The sequence below is a fragment of the Orcinus orca genome, chromosome 15, assembly GCF_937001465.1.
Source record: "Orcinus orca chromosome 15, mOrcOrc1.1, whole genome shotgun sequence".
Taxonomy (NCBI): Eukaryota; Metazoa; Chordata; class Mammalia; order Artiodactyla; family Delphinidae; genus Orcinus; species Orcinus orca.
The window spans coordinates 51,813,356-51,832,705 of NC_064573.1; the positions used below are offsets into that span (position 1 = coordinate 51,813,356).

The 19,350-nt window shown below is 39.1% G+C and overlaps 1 protein-coding gene across 3 annotated transcripts in view; it reads left to right on the forward strand.

Moving 5' to 3' along the window:
* Positions 1-14,137: 14,137 nt before the first annotated feature.
* The window catches only part of ROCK1 (Rho associated coiled-coil containing protein kinase 1), a 146,838-nt gene continuing 141,625 nt past the window's right edge, over positions 14,138-19,350 (forward strand). For all 3 annotated transcript variants that reach the window (XM_049698115.1, XM_049698118.1, XM_049698116.1), the window contains exon 1: positions 14,138-14,363. In XM_049698115.1, coding sequence (XP_049554072.1) covers positions 14,271-14,363 — 93 coding nt within the window. In that variant the 5' untranslated portion in view covers positions 14,138-14,270. The remainder of the gene's footprint in view (positions 14,364-19,350) is intronic.

Consider the following 19,350-nt stretch of genomic DNA (forward strand, 5'->3'; position numbering starts at 1 on the left):
ATGAAAATGCGCAATCACTCTCGAAATAAAGGATAAAAGTCAATCATAAAGGAGAATGCTGAAAGTATTTCTATTACTAAATTTTCACTAGTGCCAAACTAAGAAACAGAATTGATATCTGAGGCATACAGCAACCTTTTTTTTTTTTTTTTTGGTTTGGCCACCCCGTGCACTTATGGCATCTTGGTTTCCTGACCAAGGATCGAACCCGTGTCCTCAGCAGTGAAAGAGTGAAGTCCTAACCACTGGACCGCCAGGAAATTCCCCACACAGCACCTTTTGAATCTGGAAATCTGTAAATTAGGTAGAAGGGACTCTGTCTCATGGCTCCTCTAGATTCCCTTCACTGACTGCCCATAGTTTGGGAACACAGAGCTTCACTAATGAGAAATCTAGGCAGCCATGGCCTTCACTGTGTGGAAACAGATGTCTGAATGGTCGGGGTGCCCCTTCCTGTCATTAACAGCGCCTCTTAACCAATTCAGTTTCTACAATCCCCAGTACAAAATAAGGCTTAGGATAAAGAGAGTGGAGACCTTGGGATAGGTAGTCTTCACAAAGGTAAAGAATTTCAGGTGATGTAATACCTCAGTCTTATAGAGTTCTGTATGTCAACTATATCTCAATAATGCTGGAAGAAAAAAAATTAGTAAAAACCCAAAAATTTAATTGACCAATTATGGAAAAAAAAGAATTTCAGGTAGAGGTAGAGGTAGAGTTAGAGGAACCCTAAAAACAGTGAAAGCTGCAGGGAGTGGTAAAGTCGTCCTTAAGGAAGAGTAAATACAGTTAAATTCTCTAGGCTAAACATCCTCTTTCTAATAGAGTATGGAGAAGTGATTCTACTTCATTTCAAAAGAACTACACAAAAGAAATGCTTGCTAAGCAGAAAAAAAAACTAGAATAAGGCCTGTGCATATCAAATCACAGAATATTAGAGAAGCAGAGTCCATCAATACCTAAGCTATATGATAAGGAAACAAAATAACAACACTGCATCTAATCTGTTTACAAACTCTGGTCCTAGATATTTTTCTCCCAATTCAAAGTTGAGAAAATGGGGGTGGGGGTTGGGGAATGAGAACTATGGAATAAATTTCTGCAGTGTAAGACAAGGAAAATAATCTCTTAAGAACATTTTAAAAAGTCTTAATCGAATACTGATTTACTACAGGAACAGGAAGAAATTTTAGGAAGACCGTTTTTTAAAAATCTACACGTCCATCAATGGATGAATAAATGAACAAAAAGTATTTACGTACAATGGAATACTATTTAGCCTTAAGAAGGAAGGAAATTCTTACACGTGCTACATGATGGATGAACTTTAAGATGTTATGCTAAGTGAAATAAGCTAGACACAAAAAGACAGATATTCTATGATTCCACTTATTTGAGGTACCTGAAATAGTACCTCATTCATAGAGTACTATGAATAGTACCAAATTCATAGAGATGAAAAGTAGAATAGTGGTTGCCAGGGGCTGGGGGAAGGGGGTATGGGAAGCTGGTGTTTAGTGGGTACAGGATTTCAGTTCGGGAAGCTGGGAAGTTCTGGAGATGGATGGTGGTGATGGTTGTACAACAATGTGAGTATATTTAATACCACTTTTCTGTACACTTAAAAATGGTTAAAGTGGTACATTTTAAGTTATATATATATTTACTACAATTAAAAAATGCTCCCAAGGGCTTCCCTGGTGGTTCAGTGGTTGAGAGTCCACCTGCCGATGCAGGGGACATGGGTTCATGCCCCAATCCGGGAAGATCCCACATGCCGCGGAGCGGCTGGGCCCGTGAGCCATGGCCGCTGAGCCTGCGCGTCCGGAGCCTGTGCTCCGCAACGAGAGAGGCCACAACAGTGAGAGGCCCGCATACCACACACACACACACACACAAAATGCTCCCAAATCTATAAAAAGAACAAGTCAGTCACAAGAAACTATATAGTATATTGTTTCATTTCTATGAAATTCTAAAACATGAAGAACTAATCTATGGTGATAGAAATTAGAATATAGATTAACCTTGGTGAGGTGTTTATAGGGAGGGGAAATGAGGAACTATTTGGGAGTGTTAAAAGTGTTCTATAATAGATTTGGTGGTGTTCACACAGTTGTATACATATATAAAACTCCACTGACTTGTACACTTAAGATCTGTGCATTTTACTAGATCTAAGTTATATCTTTTTTTTATAAAAAACTCATGCCTATGAAATACGAATAGAAAGAGCAGGCTAAACTGAAATGAAAACAGATTAAGGTGAAAAGAAAACAGGGTAGAAAAGTCTTTAAGGAAACCAAGATTTTAAAATGCAGTAACTCAAATAAAATCCATTCTGGAGGTCACATATAGCCGACTCTTCAGGGCAGCAAATCAAATCAGTGTTTCAGAAGACAAACTTGAGAAGCTTTCCCAGAATGTAGAAGAAAAGAACAAAGAGAAATAGAGATAAGGAAGACAAAGATGAGATCCTAGGTATTGATAATAGATGTTCCAAAAGAAGATGAGATAAATGAAGCATATGCAATAAACTAATATATAAGAAAATTTGAAAGGGTGAGCTGTGACAGGGTGAGAGAGAGTCACGGACATGTACACACTAACAAACGTAAGGTAGATAGCTTGTGGGAAGCAGCCGCATGGCACAGGGATATTGGCTCCGTGCTTTGTGACCGCCTGGAGGAGTGGGATAGGGAGGGTGGGTGGGAGGGAGGGAGACGCAAGAGTGAAGAGATATGGGAATATATGTATATGTATAACTGATTCACTTTGTTATAAAGCAGAAACTAACACACCATTGTAAAGCAATTATACCCCAATAAAGATGTTAAAAAAAAAAAAGAAAATTTCAGTGAGGTGAAGGAAGACCTTAGTCTTTTCAGAAGTTCCCTCTTCCAGAAAAAATTTATGATAAGAGATCCACCCCTGGGGTTATCCCAGTGAAGTTTTTGAATTTCAGAAATACACAAAGAATCCTGCAAGAGTTAAGCAAGAAAATGTTGAATATAAAGTAGCAAAACACAGGTTGGTCTTTTACTTTTCTTCAGTAGCACTAAGTCTAAAAACAGATAGTGGAGTACACTTAAAGAATTTTAGGGCAAAGATTTACGAACCAAAAAACTGTATCTATCCATGTTGTCATTGATGTCTGAAGACAACAGACATGCTTAAAGATGTGCTAGATCTCACCTAAGGATCCTTCATTTTAAAATTATTTAAAGTTTTAAACGTGTCACAGGTATGAAACAGACAGTGTGGGGAATATAGTCAATAACTATGTAATACCTTTGTATGGTGTCATTTTATAACTAGATTTATCATGGTGATCAGTTGGAAATGAATAGAAATATTGAATCACTATGTTCTGTAATGGAAACTAACATAGTGCTGTAGGTCAATTATACTTCAAAAATCAACCAACCAACCAACTAACTCATAGAAAAAGAGATCAGATTTGTGGTTACCAGAGGCAGGGGGTGAGGCAGGTGGGAACTGGATGAAGTCATTCAAAAGGTACACATTTCCAGTTATAAGATAATAAGTACTGGGGATGTAATGTGCACCATTATAAATATAATTAACACTGCTGTATGTTATATTTGAAAGTTGTTGGGATTTCCCTGGTGGTCCAGTGGCTAAGACTCTGCACTCCCAATGCAGGGGCCCCGGGTTAGATCCCTGGTCAGGGAACTAGATCCCACATGCCGCAACTAAGAGTTTGCAAGCCGCAACTAAAAAAAAGATCCCACACGTGGCAACGAAGATCCCGAGTGTGGCAACTAAGACCTGGCACAGCCAAATAAATAAATAAATAAATATTTGGGACTTCCCTGGCGGCCCAGTGGTTAAAACTTCCCCTTCCAATGTGGGAGGTGCAGGTTCAATCCCTGGTCAGGGAATTAAGATCCCACCTGCCTCCTGGTTAAAAAACCAAAACATAAAACAGATGCAATATTGTAACGAATTCAATAAAGACTTTAAAAATGGTCCACATCAAAAAAAATCTAAAAAAAAAAGTTGTTAAGAGAGTAAATCCTGAGAGTTCACAGGAAAAAAAATTTTTTCTGTGTCTTTAACTTTGTATCTATATGAGATAACATGTGTTCTCCTAATTTATTGTGGTCATCATTTCATGATGTACATAAATCAAATCATTATCTGTAGTTATACAGATAAACTTATACAGTGCTGTATGTCAACTTCATGTCAATAGAACTGGAAGAAAAAAATAAAATAATTTAAGGTTTTACTTTAGACCACTCAAAAATGAGTAAAAATTAAAGTGCAAGAAAACAAATTCTTTACAAGGACTGGAAGCAAATATGGAAGTTAAAAATACAGAAGTAAATCTAAATGTTAGTTATAATTTAGTTACAAACCTGAAGATAATATTGTAAAACTTGAAAGAAAAGATTATGGTGTTTTGTTTTGTTTTGTTTTTGCGGTACGCGGGCCTCTCACTGTTGCGGCCTCTCCCGTTGCGGGGCACAGGCTCTGGACGCGCAGGCTCAGCGGCCATGGCTCACGGGCCCAGCCGCTCCGTGGCATGTGGGATCTTCCCGGACCGGGGCACGAACACGTGTCCCCTGCATCGGCAGGCGGACTCTCAACCACTGCGCCACCAGGGAAGCCCTATAGTGTTTTTTTTTTGTTTTTTTTTTTTAAAAAAAAAAAGGAGAGAAAGATAAAGGAGAGAAAGAAAAGGTGCCCATTTGTATTTCTCATTTAAAAAGAAAGTTTTCAAAAGTTATAGTTTTATGCTTAAATTTATAGTCATAAAAATGTATATTTAACATTGTGTTTAAAGGTAACTATTAGTAGACTAACAACAAGAATTCTTTATTCCAAAATCCAAATCACTGCAGAAACAAAAGGAAAAATAGCCTGAAGTTTATATAGAAAATTATAGAAAGCAAAGACATTGACTAAGTAGAAATTTTTTTTTTTTTTTTTTTTTGCGGTACGCGGGCCTCTCACCGCTGCAGCCTCTCCCGTCATGGAGCACAGGCTCCGGACGCGCAGGCTCAGCTGCCAATAGCCCACGGGCCCAGCCGCCCCGCGGCATGCGGGATCCTCCCGGACCGGGGCACGACCCCGCGTCCCCTGCCTCGGCAGGCGGACTCCCAACCACTGCGCCACCAGGGAAGCCCAGTAGAAACTTTTTAAAAAGAAAGAATGAAAACCATTTTCCTATGAGCACTTCCTATAAAAAAAATATTGAATGAAGAACCACTTAACAAAGAAAAGAATCAAAATAAATAACTCAGGAGGGACTTAAGCACAAAGCTATTCATTGCAGCATTGTTTATAACAGGAAAAGATTGGAACCAACTAAGATGTCCTTTAGTAGGGTATTGGTTAAATAAATTGCTATCAATGCAAAAAGTGAACTACTTGGTAGGTGTTAAAAAGAATGAGACAGTTCTATATTTACTGATACAGAACAATCTTCAAGATATATTGTTAAGATAGGGGAAGAAAAAGCATGGTTGAGAAAAGTCTATGTAACAAATGTGGATGATTGCGTACTTACCGAAAGAATATAAGAAACTGAACAGCCATTGCCTTTTGTGTTAAGGAATAAGTAGCTTATGGACAGAGGTGAGAGGAAGAATTACTTTTCATTGAATACCACATTGTATCTGTTGGATTTATATGTCAGAGTATGTATTAACTGTTCAAAAATTAATTAAGTAAAATTTACAGAATATGGATTGGAACAAGAGATACTTATCCTCTCTTAGTACTTAAATTCACTGTAATTAAGTGTATGATGCAGAAGTTGCTATATTTGGCTTATGTGCAGGGAGAAGTAGGAAGAAATCAGTTCATGGACATAGGGAAAGAATAAAGTAAACCACCAAGAAGCAGAGATGAGAATCATTTAGGCCTGGAAAGTCTGAGCGAGTATCAATGGTTCATCAGAGCTTTTCAACTCTGGTTTCAGTGTCTCTTGACTCCCAGCTAGACTTTCTGCTCTTGCCTAAATGCATTTCAGTTGGAATTAAAAAAAATATACAGAAAGCAAGCCATGGTGAGGGTGGGGAAAAGAGACAAAAGAAAATAGAAATATATATCAACCTTTTGGAAGGTGGGAGGACTTTCTAAATTAAAAATAATAAAATAAATTCCTTTAAAATATCATGGATTTAACAGAATTTTTTAAAGTATATATTTTAATTGACAAAATACATTCAAAATGTTTAAATAAACAATAAATTGGTAAAATTTTTCAATTCTAGAATAAAAATATCCTTAAGACATACATATATATATGCATACCTATATATATACACATACATACATATATATTCATATTTATGCTCATAAAAATCAATAAGAAAAATCCTAAGGCCCCATTGATGGATAGGCACAAATCACAAATTAATTCATAGAAAAAGAAAAACAGCTAATTAACAACATATGGCAAAGTATTCAACCTTGTAGTAATCAAAGATATGCAAATTAATACAACAATGAGCTAAGATGTTAATAACGACACATCCAATGCCAGGGGGAGGATGATAAAAAGGGACATATGGCTTCCCTGGTGGCGCAGTGGTTGAGAGTCTGCCTGCCGATGCAGGGAACACGGGTTCGTGCCCCTGTCCAGGAAGATCCCACATGCCGCGGAGCGGCTGGGCCCGTGAGCCATGGCCGCTAAGCCTGCGCGTCTGGAACCTGTGCTCCGCAATGGGAGAGGCCACAACAGTGAGAGGCCCGCGTACCGCAAAAAAAAAAAAAAAAAGGGACATAAACATAAATAGCCGGAGTGTAAACTTGCATTGCTATTTGAAAAACAATTTGGCAAAATATATCAAAAGTGTTTAAAATGCTTTGGCCCATTTCTAAGAAACATTTCTTTTTTTGTTTTGTTTTGGCTGCGTTGGGTCTTCGTTGCTGCGGGCGGGCTTTCTCTAGTTGCAGCGAGTAGGGGCTACTCTTCGTTGCGGTGTGCGGGCTTCTCATTGCAGTGGCTTCTCTTGCTGCAGAGCATGGGCTCTAGGTGCGCGGGCTTCATTAGTTGTGGCACACAGGCTCATTAGTTGTGGCTCATGGGCTCTAGAGCACAGGCTCAGTAGTTGTGGTGCACTGGCTTAGTTGCTCCACGGCATGTGGGATCTTCCCAGACCGGGGGTTGAACCCATATCCCAGGCAATGGCAGGCGGATTCTTAACCACTGCGCCACCAGGGAAGTCCCTGAGAAGCATTTCTAAGGAAATAATTCTCAATTAAGAAAAAACTTTATAATATAAAATTTTAAAAATTTTTAAAGGGAAAAAAATCCAAAAAATGTTTATCAACTGTACTCCAATATAAAATTAAAAAATTTTTTAAAGGGAAAAAAATCAAAAAAAAGAAAGAAAAGAAAAAACCATGCACAAGGATGTTTATAGTAGCACTATTTATAGTAATGGTTAAATAAAGTATGGTAAATTTCTGGAATGGAATATTATGCAGGTATAAAAAGTTATGCTTAATTATGCCTATACAAACCATTATGTAAGCTGGAAAAAAAAACAGTATATAAGAATTGCACATACAGCATACAAAACAAACAAACCTTTGCAGGGGACAAATAATGATTAAAAGAAAATCTCCAAAATTGTCAATAGTGATGGTAATTGAGTGGTGGGAATATGAGTGAATTTTGTTCTCTTACTTTTCCATATTTCCCAAAATCTTAAAAATAAGCGTGTACTATTTTTATAATGAAAGAAAAACATGATTACTGCTTTAAAAGTCCTAGCCTATGCCTTAGGGAATGCATGAAGCAGCAATGACAAGAACACATAAACAAGAGCATATGTATAAATTCAACTAGCAGAGCACTAACACTGTCTGCAAATAAAAAGGGGTAAGGTTTATAAAGGGTCTTGGTTATTAAGAAAGAATATATAGAGTGTATATGGGTGATATTTATATGCTGATGGGTGAACATGAGGAATCAGTGCCTCTCTTCAAGTTACAGGGATTTTAGGGAAGATGTTATATTTTAGGAGGTCTTTGAATGATGAAAGGGAGGGGGAAATGGTGAAATGTCAGATACACATTTTTCTGTTTCCACGTGTTTGGCATGGAAGTCTTTTTTTTTTTTTTAACATCTTTATTGGAGTGTAATTGCTTTACAGTGCTGTGTTAGTTTCTGCTGTATAACAAAGTGAATCAGCTATATGTATACATATATCCCCATATCCCGGCATGGAAGTCTTAAAGTTGAGACTGAGATGAGTGATAAAAGTCGTTATGAAAAAAAAAAGGGAATTAGATATTGAGCGAGAGTCCGTTACTGCCAAAAAAGGCAATTCACTAATGTAACAGCCCTAAAGAGGAAGATGTAAGTACCTAAAAAGCAATGGGCTAGAAAACACACAATTGGGACTCAGTGGGGGGCTGCTGGGTGGGAGGGGGAAATTTGGACAGGAGGCTCTTGCAAAAACTGAAAAAGAGTATGTGACCAACTATGTATATCTGTTATTATCTCCTTGATCTGGGCTTTCCTCTCTTACTATGGTCATGCATGCACCATCTCAGGGGTTCCACAAACCTAACAGTCTCCACCCTTGGAATGAATTATAACATCAGACATTTACATGCTTGGGCTTGTGAGTGTGGGAACAGAAGGGTCCCCAAGATGGCAATAACATAGAGCAGGGAAGTAACTGTTTTACAGAAATCTGTTTCCTTCTATTTTTCCATTCTGTTTCTAGGGTCAATGCAAGTATTTTTGCAGTTGAATGGAATAGCAGCTTCTAAGAAATAAAAAACAGATGTTAGAGGAAGGCATTCCAGGGTGAGTCAGGAGAAGCCCTTAAGGGCACCCTGTGCTCACGGCTGGTCCTACACTTTTCCTTGCAGTAATCTTGATAGATGTCACATCCCCAACTGCCTAGGCACCACCTAGGCTGTAGTAGATGTAAACATGTCAAACTACATTGACTCCCAAGCCTGAATATCCTGTGGAAAGAAAAAAGGAGCTTGGCTCATCTCAAGAGCACTCTTAGGTAATGGAACATATTCTTCCTGATTCACTTCACAAATCTAGAAAAATATGTACATATAAACTACTTGAGGGTAAATATTCATCATATAAAACCAATCTCTTAAAACAGAACTGAACCTAAATTTTCACAACTTTTTGTTTACTAAAGTTGTTCAGAATCAAGTGAAGTTGTTCCACACTAAAAAAATAAATAAAGTAATGCCCTTTTTGAAAGTTATATGAAACATAATAAGAATCATACTTTCTTGGAAGTGTTAACTACAGTTTCTGTAGGAACTTAGCCACATAACCTTCTTAACACATTTGTGGTATGCATTTTTTAAAAAATTTCTTTAACATCTTTATTGGAGTATAATTGCTTTACAATGGTGTGTTAGTTTCTGCTGTATAACAAAGTGAATCAGCTATACATATACATATATCCCCATATCTCCTCCCTCTTGCGTCTCCCTCCCACCCTCCCTATCCCACCCCTCTAGGTGGTCACAAAGCACCGAGCTGATCTCCCTGTGCTATGCGGCTGCTTTCCACTAGCTATCTATTTTACATTTGATAGTGTATATATGTTGTGGTATGCATTTTTGAAATTACATGCAATTTATGGCACCAAATTACAATTGATATGTAACTTACAGCGTGTACCTGAATTTTTGGTGCATTTTTAAGATAGAATAGATGTGACTATGCATTGAGAAAATGTAAAAATATATGTGAAAATGTGTTTATATGGGAATATGGTAACTTTATAATATTTTTTAAAATCTGGAAGCATTCTTTAATTTGATCAAAAAGCTTTTACATTTCTTTTGTACAAAGGTTTGTTGAAGTAAAGACAATAAACATGAGTTAATTTGTCATTCCTTTACAACACTTCATTGTGGACCACTTCCTTGTATAGTGGTGATATAAAACAAGTATAAAAGGTACTCTTAATAGATGTCTATATACACATTTAGCTATGAATATTTTTTTTCCCTGAAATCCAACCGTTTTGGTTATTTAATGTTGAAAAACTACCCCAAAATTTAGAAGCTCAAAGTAACAACCATTTTATTATATGTTCATGATTCTGATGTGTGGGCAGTGATTGGAGGGATTAGCTTGTCTCTGTTCCCTGTGGTGTCATCTGGCGCGTTTCAAATGTCTGGGGACTGCTGGAATGGCTTGATGTGGGTCATAAGTCTGGAGTCTCTGTTCTCAAGGTTTGCTGGATTCCTCAGTCATCCTCCATCTGATTTCTTCTTGTGTTTAGTTAGCTTGGGTTTCCTCACACCATGGTGATCTCAGTTTAGTTGGGCTTACCAGAGCACTAAATGCTTAGTTGCCAGGCAAACTCACAAAGTTTAGGCTTGTTACTGGCACAGTGCCATTTTTGCTGCATTTTATTGGTTAAAGCAGGTCATAAGGCCCCAGACCAGATTCAGTGTGGGAGGGTACTCCAGGAGGGCATGAATACTGGAAGACAGGGTTCTTTGGGGACCATCCTTCGAGGCTAGCTACTACATCAATGTTTATGAAAGAATTCCATAAAGTTAAACAGAATCAATTTCCTACGAAATAACTGAAAGCAAAGGAATGCTCAACTTAATTGTCTTTCACTATACACAAGTCTATACCCAAATCTTTCTACTTTTTCCATGATCTCTCCCAAATATGCCTCATTCAAATTCTTTCAGCACCGCAGTCTCTTCATTAGGTCCTAGCATGAATCTCATATAAATTAAACACTTCCAGATGTTTGAATTCCAAAAACCAGAAAAATTAACATATAACTAATTTAATCTATATATTTGCTTAAGTTGCCAACTTTGTAATTTTAAATTTCCAGGTGAAAAACATTAAAAAAGCTGTACCATTTACTATTACTCTTGCTTCTTAAAGGAAAATACATTTAGTTTTTTTAAAAAGTAGTCAAGAGAATTTCAGATTGAAAGACAGTCTTAAAGTAGAACAGCTTCCTTTATGAGCAACTCCACCAAGGACGACCACTGGTTCTTGGACCCAGTGTTTGGGAACCTCTATTCAAGCCACTGTTATCGAATACTACCAAGATCCTTTTTATTCACACCTTACTACAATCATTTCACATCTTTCCCTAGGGACTGTAATCATATTGCTCACATTGTAAATTTTATAATTTCCTTTTTTATATGGAATCATTTAAATCTATGGGATGTAAATAATACAGTTGTGAAATACTACTACTTGTTACTGTATTAGGATTGGATATTGTTAGCATACTCAGCAGGTAAGAGTTGGGATTCTGGAGTCAGACAGCCTCTGTTCCAACGTGGGTCTGTCATGACCTTGAGCAACTAATGTATCTTTCTGCACCTCAGTTTCCCCATCTACAATGTAGGTATAACTATAGCAGAGTATTTTTGAAGTTTTAATGAGATATTATATATGGCATAGTGCCTAACACATGGTAAGCGCTCAGTATGTATAATTAATGTTATATTCTTACTATATTTATCCATGGTATCAGTAGTTTGCAATTGTACTTAGGATTCTAATATATACTTTAAGGGTGATCTCAAATATCCACAATGCTTTTAAAGAGACTAGTAACAATTAGACAATAGAGTTTTAAAGTTGGAAAGGAACTTTAATGTCATATGATTCTACTCCATTACAGGTGAGGACTTTTAAAAAACAAAAACATTGATACAGAGTCCAGCTATCTTATGGTAAAAGATAGTGGGGGGTTACAATCATCAGATTAGCCTTGTAGATCAGTAAAATATATAGGCCACACCTATACTTCTAGTAGCTTTGCCAGATGGGCTTTCAGTCCCACTTACATTTATAAGTGCCACTCAATTATTGTCTTAGCTACCTGCATTTTTTTAAGTGTCCAAGTGGAAAGCAGCAAAATGCTCACAGTTCTCTGAGAAACAACAAAATTCCTAAGACTACCTAAAAATGGTAATAAAAAAGGACAAGCATGGTTTAGGACATTTATTTTAGGGCAACTGCCAGATTTATTTTAAGCCCTATGCTTAAAAATAAGTTTAATTCACATGACTGGCTTAAAATACTGGAGCCAGGAAAAGTCACTGCAAAAGCATTTAATGAAATACCTGAATTTTGTCTAGTTCTCGTCGGATACGATTTTTGTGAAGATTTACTTCCTATCTTGATTTATACAGTGGATTTTACATCTAAATATTTCTTGCATCTAACACAATGAAAACAGAATGCACATTTTTCAAACAACAGAACATTTTCCTAACCTCTGACTCACAACAGAAAGTTGGTGGACTGTTCAGATGCTGTACAGTGCTTTTTATATAGACAATTGGTTCATCTGTAGCATTCTCCAGTGTGGGGCAAAACATCCACATTTTCTATTATTAGCAATCCTTTATTTGACCTATGAGCAAACCTGAAGATTGATTAGAAATGAATTAAGGTAGATGTCCTGCTGAAAGCAGTGACGAACATTACTTTATCAGCAGATTGGATAACACGTCTCACCCTCTCTCACACTACAGTCAATGAAGCAATTGAATTAGGAGGAAATGGCCATTACTTTCATGTTCTACTTTAGTCTGGTAAAATCACATTCTAAGTTTCACTGAATGTTTTGAAATCGAAATGGCAGGATTACACATCAAGAAGAGAACTATAGTGGGAGTGTTAATCGTGTGAGAGAGCTAGTATGAATAACTTAAAAAATATTGATTTCTTTCCTGAGATTCTTTTCTTTTTTTTTTAAACTAAATTGAGCTTGACTTCTATTGACCATATCTTCCGGAGTCAATAGTTTAAAGCTCCCCTGACACACACGCTCGCTTTAGGAGGGTCATGTACTGCACTGCTTCGTAATTTTCCCATGGAAGCAAAGACGGGTTAAACGACGTGGGGTTCACGGAGGGCCGACGATGAAGCACTACTGAAGACCAGACTCCGCTGGTGCTAAAACGCTGGTCCCTGCCGGCGAAAAGGCATCTTGCCTTTAAAAAACAAAACAAAAAAACCTATCTCCAAAATAACAATAACAAGCACCCTTTCTCGCTAGAATTCTGATGGCTGCAGCCCAGAGGAAGCAGAGCTGGGGCAGCGGCCAGGACGCCACCGGAGGCAGCGAGAGGTCCTACTCCGCGTGGACACCCACAGCCGCTTCCCGAGACGGCTTAGCTGCTCAACGCCTGCAGGAGCGAGGGCGGTGCCGCCCGCCGCGCCCAGTCAGCTCCTCCCCGCTGCCAGCCTTCCCAGGCAGCCTGCGAGGCCCCGGGGGCGCCCCGCCTTCCGCCCCGCCCGGCCCAGCCTGGCCCTGCGGAGGCGTCAGAGTGCGCGCGCGCGCGGCGCGGGCCCGGTTCCCCTTCCGAATGTCCGCGCCCCGCATGCGCAGTCGGCGCCGGCGGTCTCCGTTTGTTTGAACAGGAAGGCGGACATATTAGTCCCTCACGGCCCCCCTCGCCCCACCCCCCAAGCACTCGCCGCGCGACTCGCCCTTTCGCCAGCCCGGGCCACAGCGCCTCCCAGAAGCTCCCCCAGCCGCAGCCGCCGGGACCGGACTCTCGTCTCCCTCACCGCCCCCTCTCCAGCCCGTCCTCTCCCAAGTCTCCATCGGGCACCGACCTCGCCCTGTCCCGCCGGACACCGCAGCAGCAGCCCCGTCAGCGTCGGGACAAAATGGGAGACTGAGGCTATCCCGCGGGGACCAGCTCTTGGCCGAGGCGGATCGGTGCGTCGGGCCGGGCCAAGTGGATCCGGGGATGCAGGGCTAGACCGTCTCCAGCGCCTCAGAGAGGAGCGGGCCCGGCCCGGGGCCCGAGCGCCGGCGGCGGCAGCTGGCACAGCTCCGCGCCCGCCCTTCGCTTTCGCCTTTCCTCTTCTCCCTCCCCTGCTGCCCGGAGGAGTCTCCACCCTGATTTTCTTTCTCTCCCCCCTCCTGCCCATCTCGGGACCGGGAGCCCTCCATGGCGAAGGCGGCCGGGGCCCGCTAGGCTGAAGCACTTCGCCGGAGCGACGAGGCTGGTGGCGACGGCGCTGTCGGCTGTCGTGAGGGGCTGCCGGGTGGGATGCGACTTTGGGCGTCCGAGCGGCTGTGGGTCGCCGTCGCCCCCGGCCCGGGGTCTGGAGAGCGGAGATCCCCTCAGTGAGGGGGAGGAGGGGGAACCGGGCGCACCTGGTGACCCTGGGGTTCCGGCTCCTCCGCCCCGCGGCCGCGAACCCACCGCCGGAGGAAGTTGGTTGAAATTGCTTTCCGCTACTGGTGCTGGTACGAGGGTATTGTCACAGTAGCAGCAACATGTCGACTGGGGACAGTTTTGAGACTCGGTTTGAAAAAATCGACAACCTGCTGCGGGATCCCAAATCGGAAGTGAATTCAGATTGTTTGCTGGTGAGTGGCACAGTTCTCTTTTGCTTGCCGGAGGTTCTGTATTTATTTCCTTCCTCTTGCTTTCAGTCTGGTTATCTGCAAAAGAAAGTTTCAGGTGTGCATCATCTTGGAAAACACCAAAATCTGGTGTTTTTCCTGAAGAGTCTTGGAGTACCATTGAAAGCTCATGCCGCAGACCTATTTATCATTGGACTGGCTCTGCACTCTCTGAACTTTTAGCTCTGACTCAGTTTATCGTTAAACAAAAGATACTTATAAACCTCTGTTGCAGGCGATCATATAAAAAGTTACCACGTCAAAGTCATTACTACGTATATAGTTTGTTAAATGGCGACCTTAGTAATATTAATCCTTCCTATCGGTTTGACAGTAAAGTTGGAAAAGACTGCTTCCATTTACAGCTGTTTATCTCCTTAAGGGTTTAATTTTTAGACTTGTGACAATGTAGAATCGATATTGAGGAAGTGATTTTTGAGCCAAAATGTCATAGGTGATTTGAGTCTGAGGAACTTTTTGCTGGACTATTAAAGTTTAAAAATCCAAGATATCTGATGGTAGGTCATCACGATATTAACATCTTTTACAATATTGTTGATTACAAAAGTACTGCACAGATATTTTGTCATAATTGCCTTTTTTGGTGGTGTTGTGCTTAACATTATAACTTTTGAAACATTCTGAAGAAGTTTTTATGATATGAAAGTCCGAAACACTATTTTAAAAATTCTTCAGTGGTTGATAGCATGAATAAGTATCTGTAGATAACTGGAGTTCTTAAGTTTTTTCAAAATCTCCTAATACTAATAGTTGCAAACTATTTGTAAGCAAGTTTTTCCTTTACTGAACAGCCAAAAGTTATGTAATAATCCTATTTTCGCCCAGACAAAACCACGTTATCTTAAAAGTTTCAAGGAATATGTATATGGATAGTAATTTACAACCTTCTCAGAGAATTAATGTTAGATGTCCACAGTATTTGGGATTAAAATTAAGTGAATTGAATAATGCCATTCAGAGAAATAATACAATTTTAAAATCTCATCTTGAATCAGGAAAATGATGTAGATCATTTAAAATTAACATACATTTCAGTTACTCTAAATACCTGTGTATATATTTTTTAACACATATGGGTCTACAAGAAAGTTTCTCCTCAAAGCTTTCTAAATTACTCTAAGCATCCTTGACTGTGAAATAAGACTTGTGGGTTGTATATTTGAAATGTCACACCCACATTATGGATGCCCTTCATATAGAGAAACAAAAAAGAGGGTTGATGCTTAATACAATTGAAAACATTTTATTGAATAAGAGAAGGAATTAGAACTTATCTTTCTAGGAAGGATTTCTATAACTTTTAAGAAGTCTAATTCTTCTTTTAATATTTATCCAATTTTTGTATATCTCTTGATTTTACTTTGCTTTTTGATCTCCTTATTCCATGAAGCAGTGTTACAGGGAGGGATTAGTAGGAATTTTTTTGGTTGGTTTTAGTTGTTTTCTAGCCTCTTGCCGTAGCTTCATTTGGTGGGAACCTCACAAATTTATTGAAATGTGGAGGATATAAGGAAATGTGAGTCATGAATTCTTTCCTTGAAAGTCCAATCTATTTAGAAAAACAAGTCCTAATCTCACACACATACACAAAAATAAAGCAAAACACTTCACAGATTGAGAAAATATGTGATGTTTCAAATGATTGGTATAGGTAATAAACACTCTTGGATATTGAAAGGAGGAACTCTGTGAGTTGAGAGAGCCACAGTATGCTGTATGCTGGATGGATAGGATTTAGATAGAGGGTAGTCAAAGGGGGAGTGGAAGAAAACGTGACTAGAGGGTGGAAACATGACGGGCTAGCACATGCTAGGGGAACAGAAGATAAAGTTGGAAGGACAGATTGGGGTTAGAGTGTGGAGGATTTGATTGCTAGGCTAAGGAGTTTAGATTATTCAGTATGTTGTGGCTATTAAATATTTATAAACGGGGCTGTGCTAGGGTGAATGAAGATGAATGTGGTAGTTGTGTGCAGGATGGGTTGTGTGGAAAGAGACTGGAGATGGGGTGAGATTTGAAGTTTTTTAAAAAATTATTTTAATAGTCCAGAAATGACTGAAGCTCAAAATTGGGGCATTAGAATGGGGAAGGAGAATTGATGGAATTTGATTGGCAGGGTTGGGGAGAAGGGGCAACCAAGAAGAATAGTTAGATGACTAAAAATTTTAAGCCTGGGTTATAGGGAGACTGGTGAAAACAAGTAAGGTTTGGAAATCGCTTGGGAAGAATTGGCTACAGATAAATTCAGTTTTTTTTTTTTTGTTGTTTGTTTTTATTTTTTGTTTTTTAAAAGAACTCTTTGTTTTTTTGATAAATTCAGTTTTATATTTGTTGTGTTTGAGGGGATAGTAGGACAACCACAAAGACATGATCTGTAGACTATTGGAGATATGAAACTGAGCTCATAATTAAAGATAACAGTTTGGAAATCATTTGCACACAGATGCAAGTTGAAACTGATATAATGATAAAAGGGTAAAGAACAAAGAGGAAGAGTCAAGAAAGTAGGCAGGTAGTCATGCCCTCTCAGAGTTAGGACAGCCAAGTATCTTGGAGCCCAAAACCTAAAAGAACATAGTCAACGGACATATTCCCCTGTCACCTTTTTTCTGTTGAGTTCCATAATTGCTTATTGATAGCTGTTGAAATTTTATTATATTAATCTGAACTTGGTAAAGATTGAATTTTTCTTTGGAGGCAGAACCCTTTTTCCAGTTTTGTAGCATCTAACATGAATTTTCTTTGCATGATTATTTTATGTTTATCATCAAACATTCATTCATTTATTCAACCATGCAGAATGACCTACCAGGCAGCTTCATCTTTTTCAGTGAGTCCGTTTTTACTCTTCCCTGTCTGGACTTTGGACATCTCATGTATTGTAGGAACAATACCCTTCTTAAATTGATTGAACTTTCCCTATTATTTTGGCCTTTGTTGCTTTATTTAGCTGATACTTATTGAGTATGTATTTTGTGCCATGTGCAACACTCAAGTTCTAATATTTTTTTGGTAATCTCAGAAAATAAAGTTGTCAAATTATGTTTTCTTGACTAGACCTACTCTTCAGAAATGAAAGTTCCTACACCTTTTGATTTCTGAAGAGTTTGTTGGCATAGGTCTTTTTAAAAAAAATTTAGTTAATTAATTAATTAATTTATTTTTGGCTGCCTTGGGTCTTTGTTGCTGCCTGTCGATTTTCTCTAGTTGTGGCGAGCAGAGGCTACTCTTCATTGCGGTGCGGGGGCTTCTCATTGCGGTGGCTTCTCCTTGTGGAGTACAGGCTCTAGGCGCGCGGGCTTCAGTAGTTGTGGCTCGTGGGCTCTAGAGTGCAGGCTCACTAGTTGTGGTGCACGGGCTTAGTTGCTCCGTGGCATGTGGGATCTTCCTGGCCCAGGGCTTGAACCCCCTGCATTGGCAGGCGGATTCTTAACCACTGTGCCACCAGGGAAGTCCCTGGCATAGGGCTTTTAAACCACCTCACCCACAAAGAAAACAGCTTTTTTTGTTGAGTATTAGTAGTTATAAAATAATGTAGCTGATAGAAGCCTTGATAAATGATTTCTTCAACTTTTTCTTGAACACATAATTTATTTTAAAAACCAGGTAAGCCCATTTTTCATATTGCAAATGTAAATGCTAAAATAGTCTGCAGATGCTAAGGTAATACGGTACCTAGTCACTCGTTTCCTAGATCATCCAAATTACTCAACGTTGGTTTTCTGTGTCCTAATGGTTCTCTTACTGTCCATGTTATAGTTTATAGTGATAATCAAGAGCTGTTTTTCTTTTTCCAACTTTTTTTTTAAACCTTAGAATTATTTTATCTAAGGTTTGTTAACAATTTCTCAATAGTTTTGAGTACCTCTGAAAACAGTAAGGAATGGAGTTTAATTAATGTTTATTTTTCCAGAGGCAAAAATGGCTACAATTTGTAAGCTAAAAAGGAAAAACAAAGGCAGGTGAGTGGGAAGGTTAGGTATATATTTGTCTTGAGGTTTGACATACATTTCTTGAAAATAAAGCTATCTGACTGTAGCATCTTTTTTTTTTTAGTTTTTGTTTCTGACCTTTTTTTTCTAGTTTTGTTTAGTTGGTGGAGGTGTAACAATGAGTGAGTGGCATAGAGGGAAGGCAACCAATAACAGATGAACAGTGCATACTGAGTTCCAACACTGCTGTCCCCTTTGTACGTATTTGTTGCTACCATCATTCATTAGTCAGTTTTTCAGAATGTAGAAGGCAAATGTAAATGAAGTTTTGAGTTTTTCCTCTTTAAATTCTCTTTTTCTGGGCTTCCTTGACCTAGTGCTTTTCCATCTTTACATTGCTGACTTCTTTTTCCTTCAGCCACAGTCTTTGGCCCGTAATACTTAGCTTTCTCTTCACCTGTCTTGGAGAATTCATCCATTCTTATATCTTCAGCTGCTATCATCTCTGTACCCATGATATCCAGGTCTTTATTTTTTAGTCTTTTTGCTGTTTTTGAATCCTGAATACCTGACTGCCTATTAGGCATCTCTACTTGGATGTCATATTTTTACTCAAATTACTAATATTCCAAAATAAGCTTCATGTCACATAACTTACCTGTTTTGTCATTAACACTGCTAGTGTGCCTGTCACTCAAATGGAACTTTTGTTGTATACTTTAACTTTGACAATCCTAGGTCACATGTTGGATTATTTCAAAAGGTTGTGGCTAGCATTCCAGATTCTAGATTATTGCTGTATAGTCCCTCTGTGTGTCCTGCCAGTTGCATTGATCACATTTGGGGTTATATTACTGTTGGTGGAATGAAAAGACTTGAGGTCATTAAGTCTTTGGGCCTTAAAGCTATATGCTTGCTAGTGTTCATAATTCATGAGTTAATGAGTGTTACCAGTATCTGTTGCATATCTGGTTAGTTTGGATCAGACTGTTTTGAGG